The sequence below is a fragment of the Anomalospiza imberbis genome, chromosome 22 (assembly GCF_031753505.1).
Source record: "Anomalospiza imberbis isolate Cuckoo-Finch-1a 21T00152 chromosome 22, ASM3175350v1, whole genome shotgun sequence".
In the NCBI taxonomy this organism is placed as follows: Eukaryota; Metazoa; Chordata; class Aves; order Passeriformes; family Viduidae; genus Anomalospiza; species Anomalospiza imberbis.
Window position 1 is genome coordinate 1,775,626 of NC_089702.1, and position 16,171 is coordinate 1,791,796.

General features: G+C 55.7%; 1 protein-coding gene and 1 long non-coding RNA gene across 2 annotated transcripts in view; one reads left to right on the forward strand and one right to left on the reverse strand.

The window, feature by feature from the left end:
- Positions 1 to 90: 90 nt before the first annotated feature.
- The window catches only part of WNT3 (Wnt family member 3), a 49,521-nt gene continuing 33,440 nt past the window's right edge, over positions 91 to 16,171 (reverse strand). The window contains exons 2-4 of the mRNA XM_068212194.1: positions 10,861 to 11,102; positions 2,845 to 3,110; positions 91 to 945 (exon numbers count right to left, since the gene is read on the reverse strand). Coding sequence (XP_068068295.1) covers positions 466 to 945; positions 2,845 to 3,110; positions 10,861 to 11,102 — 988 coding nt within the window. The 3' untranslated portion in view covers positions 91 to 465. The remainder of the gene's footprint in view (positions 946 to 2,844; positions 3,111 to 10,860; positions 11,103 to 16,171) is intronic.
- On the forward strand, positions 5,317 to 8,902 carry LOC137486734 (uncharacterized). The gene is made up of 2 exons (XR_011005789.1): positions 5,317 to 5,794; positions 8,627 to 8,902. It is a non-coding gene; the product is annotated as an uncharacterized lncRNA (long non-coding RNA).

Sequence of the window (16,171 nt, forward strand, 5' to 3'; positions counted from 1 at the left end):
GGCTCCTTCCTCTCCCCACTGCATCTGCTGAGACCAGGACAGCAGCAGCTGGGGAAGCTTTGTGAAAAATCTATCTCCACCTGAGCCTGGTGCCTGCAGGGGCTGTGGAGCAGGACAGAGCTGGGAGCTCGGGGGCTGCTGTGGCAGCAGCTCTGCCTCGTGAGGCTGTGCCTTGCTGGGACTCAGCTGACCCTGGTCTCTGCCGTCTGTCCTGTCCCTGCTCTCCCTGTCCTGTCCCTGCCCTCCCCAGGCAGTCTGTCCTGCCCCGGGGATCAGCAGTCGCACCTCGCCTGGGTGAGCTGCCCAGAGCCTTCTCCGTGCCCTGGGTGTGTGCCCTGGCCGGGGCCACCAGGAGTTTTGTGCCGTCCTCTGCAGGGTGAGGCCACGCGTGGGGCTGACCGCGGGGCTGACGGACCCCTGGGCCCTGCTCTGGAGCAACCTCCACCAGTGCAGACCCACCTGTGCTTACTTGCAGGTGTGGACGTCGTAGACCCGCGTGCACTCCTGGCAGCTCACGTAGCAGCACCAGTGGAAGATGCAGTGACACTTCTCCTTGCGCTTCTCAGTCCGGGTGTTGTGGCCCCGCCCGCAGCACAGGAGGTCGCAGCCGTCGATGCCGTGGGAGGTGACGTTGCATGTTCTGTCCCTCGTCCCAAAGGAGCCCGTCTCCGGGTTGGGCTCACAGAAATTGGGGGAGTTCTCGTAGTAGACCAGGTCCCGCTCCGTGGGCGGCTTGAAAAGCGCGTACTTGGCCCTGAGAGTTTCTACCCAGCCCCGGGACTCCCGGTGCTTCTCCACCACCATCTCTGAGGCGCTGTCATATTTATCCTTCAGGTAGTCCCCGATGGCCCGGAAATCGGGCTGGGCCCACCAGCAGGTCTTGACCTCGCAGCTCCCCGAGAGCCCGTGGCACTTGCACTTGAGATGCATGTGGTCCAGGATGGTCTGTCCGGGGGAAAAGCACAGTCAGCAGCAGCGGGTGGAATGGGGGATTGCTCTCCATCACCCGCCTCTGCCACCTGGGTTTAAATGTCTGATCTAAGCTCGGTCTGGGAAGCCTCACCTCGAGTTTTGGGGGCAGTTTTGGGCCCCACAACATAAAAAAAGGCATTAAACCGCTAGACAGCGTCCAAAGGAGGCCACAAGGATGGGGAAGGGTCTGGAAGGGCCTTATGAGGGCACTTGGTTTGTTCAGCTGGAGGAGAGGAGACTGAGGTTGGACCTCACTGAGGTCCTCAGCACCCTCAACAGGAGCAGTGGATGGTATCAATCTCTTCACTCTTGTGACCAGTGACAGGACCCAAGGCAATGGGTGGAGCTGGGCCAGGGGAGGTTTGGTTGGATCTCAGGGAAAGGTTCTTCTCCCAGAGGGTGCTGGCCACTGGCCAGGCTCCCCAGGGAATGGTCCCATAGCTCCAGGAGTGTTTGAGCACTGCTCCCAGGGATGCACAGGGTGGGATTGCTGGGGTGTCTGTGCAGGACAGGAGCCGCACTGGATGATCCTGTGGGTCCTGTCCAGCCCAGGATATTCTCTGGTTCTGTAAGTCTGTAAGCACGGGCTGGTTGGAGATGCTGGGGGGCTTTAAAGATCTCCAGAGATGTCACACTACAAAAGCACAGCTGAGCTGGGCAGCTGCTCTGATCTTCCAGCCCATCTAACCCAACCCAACTCAACCCAATCCAATGCAATGCAATCCAACCCAACCCAATCTATTCTAATCCAGTCTAACCTAATCCCAATGTCTGATCCTTTTGTGGGGGTCCTTCCTGTCCTATGTGTGTGGACAGTCAGAGCCCAGAGAAGCTGAGGGCTGGAGATGTTTCTGAGCCCTGTGGATAGAGACTGATCCCTATCCTCTCCTTGCTAATGACCCTTCATTTATGTCCCAAGTCCAACAGTTTGTACTAAAAAGTGTGTGAAATTGGGAATCTACAGACAGGATTCTTCACCAAAATCTCCTTTGTGCAGAGCAAAATAATCAATGATTTTGAACAAAATTACTGGAGTTTGGTGGGGAATTTTTGTACTGGAAGCTGTCAGGCTTCTCTCCTTCCACCTCTACCTGCTGTGGTATGGAAAACCCATATCAATGTTAGCTTCAAGCACTGATGGAAAGGTTTGCAAATGACCCAGGGCAGGCAGAGGCCCAGGTACCTGCTGACTGCAGGAATGGAATGGAATGGAGTGGAATGGAATGGAATGGAATTGAATGGAATGGAGTGGAATGGAATGGAATGGAATGGAATGGAATGGAATGGAATGGAATGGAATGGAATGGAATGGAGTGGAGTGAAATATTCCATTTGGATGGGGCTGTGACTGTCATCTACTCCAAGGAATCATTGGGTGGGATAATGTTATAACAGGGAACATGCAGGAAGGAGGCACTGAGAGGAAAATCCTCTTCATCCAGTGCTGACCTGGGGATGGGTTTCTATGCACGGCCTCGGAAGGTGCTCAGGATATCCAGGGAAGCTGTGGCTGCCCCACCCTGGCAATGTCAAAGGCCAGGCAAGATGGGGCTTGGAGCAACCTGGGATAGTGGAAGGTGTCCCTGCCCTTGGCAGAGATGTGGAACAAGATGGGCTTTAGGGTTCCATCAACCCAAACCTTTCTGGAATTCTGTTTGCACTGGAATCAAGGAATATTTTAATTCTTAACCCCATGTGTCTGTTTGGAGGGAGAGGAAATGCTGTGCCCTGGAAAATAATCCTAGAAAGTCGCTGCCTGGCAATTCCTGTGGTCCCACTTTGTCAGGAGGAGCTGCACTGGGCCGTCCATGCAGGACTGGACTCTCAGCCTGTCCCCTCTGTTCACTCAGCCTGTCCCCCCTGCACACTCACCGTCCGGCCGGCCTCGTTGTTGTGCCTGTTCATGGCCGAGCGCGCGTCCGGCCGGTTCTCCCGCGCGTCCGCGAACTCCCGGGACACCAGCACGCCGAAGTCGGCGTCCTCGCTGCACCCCCCCCACTTCCAGCCGTCCCCCGGGGGTCCCTTGTGGTGGGAGTCACAGCCACAGATGGTGGAGGTGCCCTCGGCGCAGGAGCGGGTGACAGCGAAGGCCACCCCAGCCGAGGCGATGGCGTGGACGAAGGCAGATTCTCGTGTGGCTGCAGAGACACAGAGCCCGGCGGACACTGGTCAGTGCTACACTGGTGTTCTCCTTCCCAACCTCCCCCAGCAGCACCTAAACCTCATTGCAAAGCAATAAGTTGTTTTGTTAATTTGTTAATGAAGGTTTCCTGGGAGCTGCCAGCATTACCCTTGGGCAGGAGGAGGTGGGGCAGGGGTGTGACTCCAGCTCTGGGGGTCACACGTGCAGCATTTCCCAAACACAGGATCCAGGATTTGATCCAGCATGAGTGCTCAGGGGTGAACAGGGCATCAGTAGCAGCTTGAGGGGCCTCAGGAGAGAGTTACTGGAGTAATTCCTGGCCTGGGAACCCAGAGAAGGGCTGCATGCCAGGGGTTAGAGATGGAGGAGCTCACTGACCTGGGGAAAAGTTTTGGATGATGCAGGACACACTGTGGGAGAACAGGGTTTGACCCTTGGCCTCAGTGGCTGCACTGACCCAGGCTCTCCCAAGCACAGTCAGTATCTCAGAACCAGCTTTCTCCCTGGGGACACCTTTTGTCTCAGAGCTCTGCAGAGGTGCAGCCCCATGGCAGTGACACTGGGCTGCTTCAGCCCATCTATGAGGATGAAGACTTCAGGTCTCTAAATCCAGAGCAGATGTTGGAGCCAATCCAACCTTGTGCCAGTGTGCAGGGGGCTGGGAGGGGCTGGAGGCTGGAGCTCAGGGGCTGTGGTGCCTGGGCTGGAGGGCTCTGACTGCCTCGTGGGTCTGGTGTGATTGGATCATGGGGACAGCCATCAGCAGACGTGGGATGAATCAGAAATTTCTGCTGAGAAAACCACCTTGGAGCCAGTCCACTCCTTCCAAAGTGGGAGCCACGAAGGAGCCATCTCTCAGCTGTCCCCTGCATCCCTGCCCTGCTCCTGCCTGGTGCCCGGGGACAGCAGGCCCCTCTCCCCAGCCTCAGTCTCTCTGCAGAGGTGGGTCTGGCTCCCAAAAGCCAGGTTTGCCAAGCTGAGCTGATGCCAGCAGAGCAGGCTCTCAGGGGAGGTGGCTGTGGGTGGGTGCCAGCTGTGGGAATGTGCAGCCCTGCCCGGGGACCTCCCAAATGGGATCTCCAAGCAGGGCGGCTCAGTCCTGGCTGTGCCGGCAGCACCCCGCTGAGGTTTTCATCTCCTTTCAGTTCAAACTCTTCCCTCCTTGCCCTTCCCATCTCCGATTGCCAGCAGGGATCCAGCCTCTACCCAGCAGGGTTTTCCTCGAGGATCTTTCACCAGCTGCTCATACTGGGACCACTGGGGGCTGTGGGCACCGGTGGAAGGTCCCTGCTCCCAGTGAGGTGTTTCAGCCTGACAAAGGCTCTTTGGGTGGCCCGTGATCCAAAGCAGATCAGATTGGAGGAGCCAGCGAGCCTCCCGGGACAGCCCGGGGACAGGGGGAGGACACGAATCGCTCTCGGGACCGATGTGGCTCCGCTTTCCCTGGGAGGTGTGAACGGGCACGGGGAGCAACATCACTGCGGGCTGGGCTGGGGCCGAGCGGGGCTGGCAGTGCCCGCCGGGCAGGGCCGCGATGGACACGGCTCCGGCAGCTGCCCCGTGTCACCCGTGCCCCCTGTCCCCCTGTCCCCCATGTCCTCCGTGCCCCCTGTCCCCCTGTCCCCCATGTCCTCCGTGCCCCCCGTGTCACCCTGTCCCCCATGTCCTCCGTGCCCCCCGTGTCCCCCTGTCCCCCCGTGTCCTCCGTGCCCCCCGTGTCCCCCTGTCCTCCCGTGTCCCCCGTGTCCCCCCGTGTCCCCCTGTCCCCCGTGTCCTCGTGTTCCCCGTGTCCCCCGTGTCTCCCGTGTCCCCCTGTCACTCATGTCCCCGTGACCCCTGTGTCCCCCTGTCCCCCCGTGTCCCCCGTGCCCCCGGTGTCCCCCCGTGTCCCCCGTGTCCCCCGTGCCCCCGGTGTCCCCCCGTGTCCCTGTGTCCCCCGTGCCCGCCGTGTCCCCCTGTCCCCCGTGCCCCCCGTGTCCTCGTGTCCCCCTGTCACTCATGTCCCCGTGCCCCCCGTGTCCCCCTGTCCCCCGTGTCCCCCTGTCCCCCGTGTCCCGCTGTGTCCCCCTGTCCCTCGTGTCCTCGTGTTCCCCGTGTCCCCCGTGTCCCCCCGTGTCCCCCTGTCCCCCGTGTCCCTCCGCACGGTGCCGGCGCGGGGGGGAGCGAGCTGCGACCAAACCGCTCGCCTTGAAATTCTCTCCTGGGTCTGGGCGAGGAGCTGGGAGAATTTCCCAGAGATGAAATGCGGGAGCAGCGTTCCCAGAACCAGGGGAGGGGCTGGCGAGGGAGGATTAGAGCCGCCTTGACAGTGCACCACTGCGACTGTCTCCCAGCCAGGCCCGTTACCTGCTGGGACACTCAATTTGCCATTGTTCCCGCGGTGTCACACTGTATTACCAGCATAATGCGGAATGTTTCCGCCGGCCAGCGTACCCACGGCACAGAGCACTGGCATTCCCCAGGAGCACCTCGTAGCAACGGGGCAATGTTCCCCTGTCCTGCCGTCACCCTCCAATCCCGCCAGCCCGGCTGGGAAATCCCTATTGATGGCGCTCCCCAGCCCCCCAGAATGGCTAAAGGGCGTGTGAATGCGGCAGCGATTTGAAACGACTGCGGCGCTGCGATGGTATCGCTCGCCCTGCCTCACAGTAGGGGAGGAAGCTTAGCTCTTTCTCATCGGTATAAGCTTATTTTTCTCTCTCCCTCTCTCCTTTCCCTCCCCCTCCCTTTAAGCTGCTGAGTTTATATCAAGCCGGCCCCTGATCCCACACACCCCTGTTTAGATGCAAATGACTGCGAGTGTCATGGCTGAGAAAAGCCATGGGTTATCGTGGTGCGGGTCTGCCTTTTCACAGCTCGTGTCAGGGGCTTAGCCGAGCTCACGGGGACCCCCGAGGGCAGCCCGGGCCCAGCTGCCGCCCCCGCAGCTGCCCGGCCCGGGAGCATCTTCCCGGAGAATGTCCCCGGCGTCTCCCCGGAGCAGGAGAGGAGCCGGGGCAGCCCGGGCTGAGGGGACAGGAGCACAGCGAGTGGGGAAAGGTGTGAGCCTGCAAAGGCTCCTGCCGCTCTCCAGCTGCCCGCGGGGCACTCACAGCCGGCCCTGTCTGGCTGCCAGCTTCAACCAAAATCACGGATTTCATCACTAGCCCCGAGAAAGGCGATTGCTTCCCCCTCCCAGCAACGTGTGGCTGCTGGCTAAGCCCTGGTCTGGGCAGGACTTGGCTGGAAGAGCCATTGGCTTTAGATAAGAGCTGACCTTATTTTACAAAGAAAAGGGAAAGGAGGGAAGGGGAAAGCAGGTTTTTCTTCCCTCCTTATCCCAGACTGCACACCTGCAGTATAAATCATCCGGGGGAATCTGCTTGTAAAAACATGATCTTACCCCACATTCGGGGATTTTTTTTTTTTTTTAACGGCCTGCGTTAGAAAATAAGACATGGAAAAAAGAAAACGTAGACTCACAGAACTACAGAACAGTTTGGGTTGGGAGGGACCTTGAAGCCCATCCCATCCCACCCCTGCCACGGCAGGGACACCTTCTGCTGTCCCAGGCTGCTCCAAGCCCCAGTGTCCAGCCTGGCCTTGGGCACTGCCAGGGATCCAGGGGCACCACAGCTGCTCTGGGCACCCTGTGCCAGGGCCTGCCCACGCTCCCAGGGAACAATTCCTGCCCAGTATCCCATCCATCCCTGCCCTCTGGCAGTGGGAAGCCATTCCTCTTGTCCTTTCACTGATAGAGTCTTGTCCCCAGTCCCTCTCCAGCTCTCCTGGAGCCCCTTCGAGCCCTGCAAGGGGCTCAGCTCTCCCTGGAGCTTCTCCTCTCCAGGTGAGCACCCCCAGCTCTCCCAGCCTGTCCTTGCAGGAGGATCATCAGTGGCCTCAGGAAACCAAAACCTGGGCAGCTACAGCAGCCAAAACCTTGTGAGTCTGACTCTGGGGTGGGAAATGTGGAGAAACCCGGGTGGGTGAGGGCAGAGCCTCACCAGGGCTGTTGTTCAGCAGCTCCTAAATGGGCTCAGCTCCTGGGGTTTCCCTGAGCTGCCTTTGGTGTTCTCTGCCCTGCCAGGGGCTGCAGGAGGAGAGGTTGGAGCTGTGGGTGACACTGGGGAGAGAAGTGAGGTGGGCATGGGAGGGGAGGACCTGGAGGCAGTATTCAGGGGTATTGGCTATTCAGGGAGGGCAGCCCTGTGCCCCACACTGGCACCAGTGCCTGGAGGATGTCCCCAGGAGGAGCAGCCCAGGAAGGCTTGGACACCGTGTGCCAGGGCAGGGTCTGCAGGCTGAGCCCTCCCACACTGCTGCTCTGCAGGCTGAGCCCTCCTTCAGTGGAAGTGACCATGGTTAACAGGTTTGCAGCTCCTTTAAAATGAAATTATCCTCAGTTTCTTTTCAGGCTCTGTTTGAAAGGATTTTTGATGCTGTTGTAGTGAGAACTGCACCTCTGAAGCTTTTCCAAAATAGCCTCAGTCTACCTGAGGGAGCTGAGATTATGCAAGCTAATACTGACAGGGGATTTCACCCAGGTGTTTGTGAGGTGAAACCCCCACCCTTTGTTGGCCAAATGCAGCGTGTGAGCTGTGACAGGGATTGTCTTGGTTTGGGTTTGGGTTTTGGTTTGTGGGGCTGCACCCCTGGGTGTGCTGGAAGTCAGGAAAAGGGAACATGACAAGGGTGGCCATAGGATCCAGATTATGGGCCCAAAACTCTTGTTTTGAGGACCACCTAAAGGGTTCCAGGAGAGCTGGAGAGGGACTGGGGACAAGGGATGGAGGGACAGGACACAGGGAATGGCTTCCACTGCCAGAGGGCAGGGATGGATGGGATATTGGGAAGGAACTGTTCCCTGGCAGGGTGGGCAGGCCCTGGCACAGGGTGCCCAGAGCAGCTGTGGTGCCCCTGGATCCCTGGCAGTGCCCAAGGCCAGGCTGGACAGGGCTTGGAGCAGCCTGGGACAGTGGAAGGTGTCCCTGCCATGGCGGGGGTGGGATGGGATGGGCTTTGTCCAACCCAAACCAGTCTGTGACTCCTGTTGCTGCATCCACGGAAGAAGCTGAGTTGGACCAGATGCTCTTTGAAAGGTCCCTTCCAGCTCAGGCTGTTCCATGAACCCCTGAAGGCCCAGGGGTGTCCAACAGCCCCTGTCAGGGACAGGCAGGGCTGTCCCACCCTGCCCACAGCCGACAGCACCTCTCACTTCTGTCACCAACCTTGTGAGCTCGACCACATCTCCTGCTCTCCTCCCTCAGCTGAGGGAGCGTGGCTGGAAAGGTTCTGCTTTTCCCTGCAGTGGCTCCTGTCCTGCAGACTGGGAATCTCAAAGGCTCCGTGTTCCTCACTGCCACACAATGACACCAGTTCCATCCCCAATCCGCTCATTAATTTTGAAGGCAGCAGGGAAAAGACACGAGCACGGTTCAAAAATGTGAATAATCCCCACGATCAGGTGGGCTGGGCTTTGATGTGTCCTCCTTTGCAGATGATGCTGTTTATTTTTAACTGCTCCACTTACAGGTTAGTGAGACATCAGGATAAATACGCCCTGGGAGCCTGGCAGGGCTGTCTGGAGATGTGTCACAGTGGGATTGGGAAAGCTGAACATCCAACGAGCTCACTCATTTTTCTCCATCTGTCAGAAGCGTTTCAGAGCTCTGGGTGATATTTTACCTTGTCAGCTCGGGGTGCGTGGAGATGCTGAGGCAAGTCCACACATGAGGCTTTGCTCGAGTCCCTGCAGCCGAAAGAATCTTAAAATATTCTCCATAAATTCAAAGTTCAGTTTGCTCATTACAGGGAGGATGGATCAAATCTAATCTTTAAGTGCTTTCCCGCTGACAGAAATGGTGGTGAGAGATTTTCAGTGTCTCAATGCTTGAACAGTTCTTTCATAACTTGTTTAGAATTTTAATGACAGTTTCTTAGCGGCCGTTTTTTAAGAAAATTAAAACTTTCTGATCTTTTAAGTGCTGAAATTTAGGACAGGCTTTTATGAGGCAGCAAATCAAGAGTGTGTTGAGCCCTGCTGACAAGTTATTTGTAGTAAATACAACAGTTACCCCAAAATACACCCTGGCACAACAGAGGGGAAATGAATCTCATGGTGCCTATTAGTGCTCTAATAAGGTTTGACAGTCCTGGTTCCTGCAAAGAATCCCACATTAACACAAAGAAATGATTTTCACTGAAATACTCGACTGACATTTCAGGGACCTGAAACGATACCTAGCCTTACTGGGAGGCTGAAACTTGAAAAAAAGAATATTATGAGCTGTTTCTTTGTAGAATATTGGGGCTTTGTAAGAAAGGCTCACCAGAACTCCTGCATTCTCCAGGGCACTGTTGGGAAAGAGTCCAAAGTCCTGCTCTCACCCCAATTTCTCCAGTTCCTTGAAGTTTGTACCATAAAATCCCCATTTCCAAAGCACCACTGGAAACAATAATTTCTGTGCAATAAGGAGAATCTGGGTTGCAGGGACCCAAGTGCTGTCAACACCAAGGAAGAGGAGAGGGAAATGGTTTTGGTTGTGTTCACGAAGCTGTGAAACCAAGATATCACCTGTGGATATGCCCTGTACTGAATGTGGCACAGAGAGAACAAAATCCACAGGAGAAACTGGAGATTTTTATCCACTGGGAGTTTCTAATTCAGCACTTGGTTCAGTTTTCTGGGAATGCCTTTTAATCTGGGCTCTGGGGCATCTGAGATGTGGGACAGGTTATCATGGAGCTGTGCTGGGGAGGGTCAGGTTGGATCTCAGGGAAAGGTTCTTCCCCCAGAGGTGCTGGCACTGCCCGGGCTCCCCAGGGAATGGTCCCAGCCCCGAGGCTGCCAGAGCTCCAGGAGCGTTTGGACAGTGCTGCCAGGGGTGCCCAGGGTGGGGATGTTGGGTGTCTGGGAAGGGCAGGAGCTGCACTGGATGATCCTTGTGTATCCCTTCAAACTCAGGGAATTTTGTGATTCTAGGATCTGCCCCTCCGGCACCTCCTTCCAGCCTGTTTTGGGGCCCTTTCTCACTTTTCCCAGTGTAATGCCCCATGATCTCACTGGGAATTCCAATTTTATGGTGCCTCATCAATGCTCCAGTGTGCCTGATCTGTGCCACTTTAGAAAGGTGGCATTTCAGGAGCAGGGGATGAGTTTGGAGAGAGGAGAGGGAAAGTGAATTTATAACCTCTCCTTGTTTCCTGCTTTTTGGGCTCATTTGTGAAAATATTCATTGAAATCCCATTGAAAAAAAAAAAAAAAAAAAAGATTTCCTGAACTAAGCCTGATCAGGACCATGGATTTCAACCGTGGTTCCTCACTGGTGAGGAAACCTGAGCCCTGGGATCTCCTGGGGTGGGCAGTTTGTGCTTCAGTGGCTCTGCCTCGATCCCAAAGAGCTCAACCACGTCCCCTCTCCTTGGCTTTTCCCACGGGTCTGCTGGACCTTGTTTGGAAATGCTGCATGCCCAGGACAGGGAGGTGGAGCCCATGATTCCAGAACATGTGAGAGTGCCTGGGGCTAAACCTTCCCCTTCCTTTCTATCCTCCCTGGCCCTTCTGAGCTCCTGGATGGGAACCTTTCCCTCATTACCCCTTGTGATGGAACATGCCAAAAACTTGGAAGAGAACGAAATTAGAGAAATCGGGGTTGAAAGCTGGCACATCAGCCCCTTTCCCCGTGCAGCAGGGCAATCCTGGTGTGTCCCAAAGCCCAGGGGAGCTGTGCCAGCTCTGCCCCAGCCCAGCTGCCCCCCGGGGTTACCTTTGTCCAGGACGGGCCCGAAGATGGCCAGGCTGTCGTCGATGGTGGTGCAGTTCCAGCGGCGGCCCCGGAACTGGTGCTGGCACTCCTGGATGCCCAACTTCACCCCCTCGGCCACGCTGGGCATGATCTCGATGTAGTTGCGGCAGAAGCGGAGCTGCTTCGGGACCAGGCCGGGGATGGAGCCGCAGAGGATGGGCTGGGACCCCAGGGAGCTGTACTGCTGGCCCAGGGCGAGAGACCTGCAGGGACAGGGACAGGGACAGGGTCAGGGCTGGGGAACACCCCCATGCCTGCCTGTGCCCTGTCCTGGTGCCACTGATCACCCCAACCCTGCCCCCACCGTCCCCAGGGGTGTGGGAAATGGATATATAGGGAATTCTCCAAGCCTGGCAGAAGGCTCACACAGTGTGCATCTGTGTGCAAACCTTGAGATAAGAAATGCTGCCTAGAAATGCCATGGAATAGGACAGACATTGCTGAGAGAGAAATGGAACCAGAAACAAGTTCAAAGGATGGCCTTGCAAATAACACTAGATACTTTGGAGAAATAGAACTATGAAAGATGCATTGGAGTGGGACCCACGAGGGGTAATTTTAGATGACTGGCTTTAAGGAATTTACAGCATGGGGTGGCAAAAGCTGATAGGCCAAGAAACACTTATAATGTATTGTAATTAGGAAATAATTGGCTTCTGATTGTGATGGAGTGAATTATAACATCTGTATTGTCTCACCCTTCACATGAGACTGAAAATGGAATAAGACTTTTTAAAACACCTCTCAGTTGCCCCATCTCTGGGTCAGAAAAGGGCTTTGTCCAACACAGGGGGAGTTTGATGAGCCAAGAGCTCAGGGGGACAAAGTTCTGAAAGCCAGGGGTTCCTGAGCACAGAAGTGCTGCTGATGGCCCTGCTGTGGGAAGGGCTTTCACAGCTGGGAGCACCCCGGGCCTTGGAGGGCACAGAGGGACTCAGCTCTGCATGGAGCCATCCTGGGTGCTCCAGAGCACCTGAGAACTCCCCAAGGGGCTGGAGGATCTGACAGGACCTGCCAGGGACTGGAACCAGGGCAGCAACACCTGGAACCTGGGGAATACGCTGGGATCTCTCAGCTGTTAGGAGAACTGACACGAGAGCTTCTCAGCTGTGTCCAAGGTGGAAAGTGCCCTGTCCAAGGGCGAGTTCAGCAGCAGAGGGATCAACATTCCTGCACAGGGGCTGCTCTGGGGTCAGAGGTGTCAGTGCCTCTGCTCCAGGCTGGCTGGACACCTGTGCAGGTGGCCCTGGCAGAGACTGAACCAGCACAGTTCCACCTGGATGGACACCAGGTTCAGGGAGCAGCTGTGAGCTGAGCAAGACAGGTTTGAGAGGATCCTTTTACTGCTCCAAGGAGCTGCCAGTGGCCCAGTCAAACTGCTTATTTGGCCAGGAATTGTCACTGAAGGGTGACGACACAGGGCCTAAAGAGGCACTGAGACACCTGGTGCTGCACAGCCTGAGGTGTCCCTGCAGAAGGTGGGTTCAGAAGTGTGTGAGCAGCAGCTCTGTGCCAGAGTGACCATCAGGAACTCAGAGCAGACCTCACTGTGCAGGCACCACTGTGGACAGATAAAAGGAGTTTTGACTCAGCGTGTTCTCAGCCCATGGTGGGATTGCTGGGGTGTCCTGAGCAGGGCCAGGAGTTGGCCTGGATGATCCTTGTTGGGTCTCTTCCAGCTCAGGAGATTCTCTGGCCCCTTGATTCAGTTTCTTTTGGACTGGGAGCTCACAGGCAAGAGCTGAGTGAGGCCCCAGCAGTGCTGAGCAGCAGGGCAGGATCTCCTCCCTGTCCCTGCTGTCCCTGGGGCAGCCCTGGTGGCTCTCTGTGCTGCCATGTCCCATGGCTGCTCCACAGCCAGGTTTTGGTCCAGCAGCACACCCAGCTCTTGCTCTGCACTCTTTGCTGGTTGCTCCCAGCCTTTGCAGGTGCCCAGGGCTGTTTTCTCCCAGCTCCCTTGGTTGGAGTTCATCCCATTCCCATCACATTCCAAGCACCTGTGGGACCAACCACTTCCCCCACTGCATTTGTGTTTCTTCCTCAAGCTCCTGGAGACTGTGTGGAATAAAACAATCATTTGTAGTCCTTTGTTCATCCAGGAAGGGAGAGCCCTCAGGAGGGCTCGGAGCAGGGCCATTTCCAGGTCACAATTGGGTTCTCAGGGCCTTGTCCTTCCACAATTTGAGCTCCTCCAAGGACAGAGATGCCGTGGGACACACAGGTGACTGTCCTTACCCAGAGCTGCTCTCCCAGGCTGGAGTCTCAGGCTGGAGGCTGAGCTGGCACCAGTTGATTTAATTACACCTGAATGACTTTAAGGATGTGAAGGGAATCCCAGGGTACCTGCTCAGGAGAAATGTGTCTGCTGGAGACACCAACTGGGGGGACCTGACTCCCACCCCTGCCCCAGTGCTGACCTCTGCCACAGCTCCTGCTCCCTGCTCCTCCTGCCCCTCTCTGCCCCCTGGGGCACCTGCCTGAGGCTTCAGGCAACCTTTGGGCTCCACATCCCCCACTCTTGGATGGGACACGTGGAGGCAGCCAGATGTGGCTGGGAGGCAGCAGCACAAAGGGCAGTGCCCTGGGACTGGCTCCCAGAGCTGCTCTGTGCTTCCAGCTCCCTCCCATCCCATGGGATGGGGCTCAGCCCTGCTGGGACGAGTGCTGAGCTCCGAGGAACAGACCCTGCCCCAGTGGTGCAGTGAACAGGCAGCACCTTCTCTCCAGCCATCACCTCATTTTCATTTTCCTTCTCGTGTCAGTGAACCTGTGATTTCCCCACTGCAACTCAGTTATAAAAACTTCATTCCTCTTGCCCCATCATCCAGGTCTCCCCAGGAGTGCTGGGAAGACACAGAAGTCAGGAGCTGTGGCTGAGGGGTCCCTGGGCCAATGGTTTCCTTATAGAGTGGCTGAGATGTGAAGATGAAACAAAACCTCTTTGAAATCCAGATCTGGGATCCCAGGGGCAAATCTTGTGTCTTACACAAGACGTTAAAGCTAAAATCTCAATCACTGGAATCAAATCTAAATCAGAGGAGTTAAATCTGAATCACAGGGGCTCATGGGGATGAAGGAAGCACATAAAGAGAGGAAGGGTCACAGGGTGAATTTGAGAGATTGAGAGATGGAGGAAAAGCACAATTTTAAAGGCACAAACATAACCCCAAGGCTGGCAGCTGCAGGACTGCCAGACCCATTTCCCTCTCCTGCTCTCTGTCCCTCCTGGGTCCCACATTGCTGTGGCTCCCATGGTGTGAGGGATGGATGTACACAGAGGGGCTGGCGTTGTGTCTGTGGGAGAGCAGGACACAGCATGAGCAGCAGTGCCTGAGGCAGACACAGACACACAGCAAATCCCTTTGCTCTTCCTCTGCTCATTCCCTTCAGCCCCTCAGGAGTCCTGACCAGGCCAGGGCTCCTTTTGTCCCCCCTGATGATGCCAGGCACAGCAGGGCTGTGGATCCAGCAGAGGTGAGCTGACTCTGTGCTCCCATGGTCTGGGATGAGCCCTTGAAGCCCTGGCAGTGAAAGTTCTTGTGCAGCTCCTCCTTCTGTGGCTGCTCCTGGGCTCCCTCCACCCTTGGAGAGCTGACTCTTCCCACTCCCCAGCCTGGAAGGAGCTGAGCCTATTGTCCCTGCTGGGTAATAATTAGCCTTGGCTCAATGATTTTAGAAGGTTGATCAATTGCTTTACTGTACTATACTATATTACACTATTAAGAAAAACTTATCACTCTTGCAGACAGTCTGATACAGACAGACCAGAGTGGTTAATTGAAATCTAAACACCATCACTACTGGGCAATTAAGAAACCACTCTTTGGTAAACAAATCTCCATAACACATTCCACGTGTGCACAACAAGTGCAGCAAGTGAAGATAAGAATTGTTTCTCTTTTATTTTTTGACCGAGCTTTCTCACAGCTTCCCAGGAAAATCCTGGGAGAGCTATCTCTCTCTCTGTTCAGAGGATATGTGGTTACCACATGTGCCCACGCCCATCTTCATCCTCCCGGCAGAGCTGGCCACAAACTCATCTTCCCTTTGGCTGGAGAGGCCCCAGGTACCCAGAGAGATGAGACCCAGCAGTGTTTGGAAACAGCAGGTCAGAACTGTTCCTGGGCTCATGAAAAGCAGCATTTAGGGCAGGTTTCCTGCCAGGGAGATGAAAAGGTTCTGGGACATTTCTTTCTCCCTCCCTGGAGGCAGCAGTGCTGGGGGCACTCAGGGCTGGTGGATCCACTGTGTGCTAGGGGCTGCTCAAGCAGCTGGGATTTACCAGCCAAAGCCAACCCTGTGAGCTGCCCCTCTGCGGGAGAGGTTTTACAGCAACTTCTGTGAGCCAGAGAGAAGTTTGATAAGAGGATCCATGTTTGCCCCTGAAAGAATTTCCTTCCAAGGTTGCTGACACAGAAACCAAGAAAGAAGGAAGGATAAATAAGAGAAACCTGCAACTGCCTATTCCAATCAGCACTTTGTTTGTCTCTGGTGACCAATGAGTAAAGTGTAAACTTCTGAGCTTTGTAAGAATGTATAAAAAGCATGCAGGCTATAATAAAAACAGTTTGAAGCCTTCTGAAAATGGAGAGTGTTGCTTTGTGCTGTCTCTGTCTCAACCATGACACCCCTCCATGGGACAGGGCTCCCAGCCCCCTGGGGGTGCTGCCCTCCAGGAAAGCAGCTCCTTGGGAAGGTGTTGGTCTGTCCTGTGCTGTGTGATCAGGGTGGGTCAGGGCTGGCCCTTGGGGTGTGCTCACGTGTGCTTTTACAGGTTCATGATAAGAGATAAGCAAAGGGCCAGCAGGGGACCCTGTGTCCTGGGGAACAACTGCTGGGTCACCCCTTTCTCTTTCTTCTGCAATCCCATAAGCTGGTGCTGTCTGTGATGAGTCCTGGGAGCTCTTGGGGTCCTGGAGATGAACAGGAATTTGCTCAGCCCTGGGTAATATTGGCATTTGTGTGAGGAGTGTGCTCCAGCCTGTGGGAGTCCAGCACCTGTGTCAGCCTGAGCTCAGTGCTGCAGCTTTTTACTGGAAATGCAGGGAGAACCTCCCTGGGGTGTGCTGCTCTGTGAGGAATCTTTGCTTCTTTTTATTGCCAGGGTCGGGATTAAATGTGTGAGGTGGTATTTCTTGTTCAGACTCAGATACTCATTAATTCTTATCTCTGCGACAGTCTCACAAACCCTGAGTTCTGCAGCACTTCCCTCTAACAAACTAAAAATGGAGCCCTGTCTCTCCCTACAAGGCCTCTTGAGGATAAACTGTCC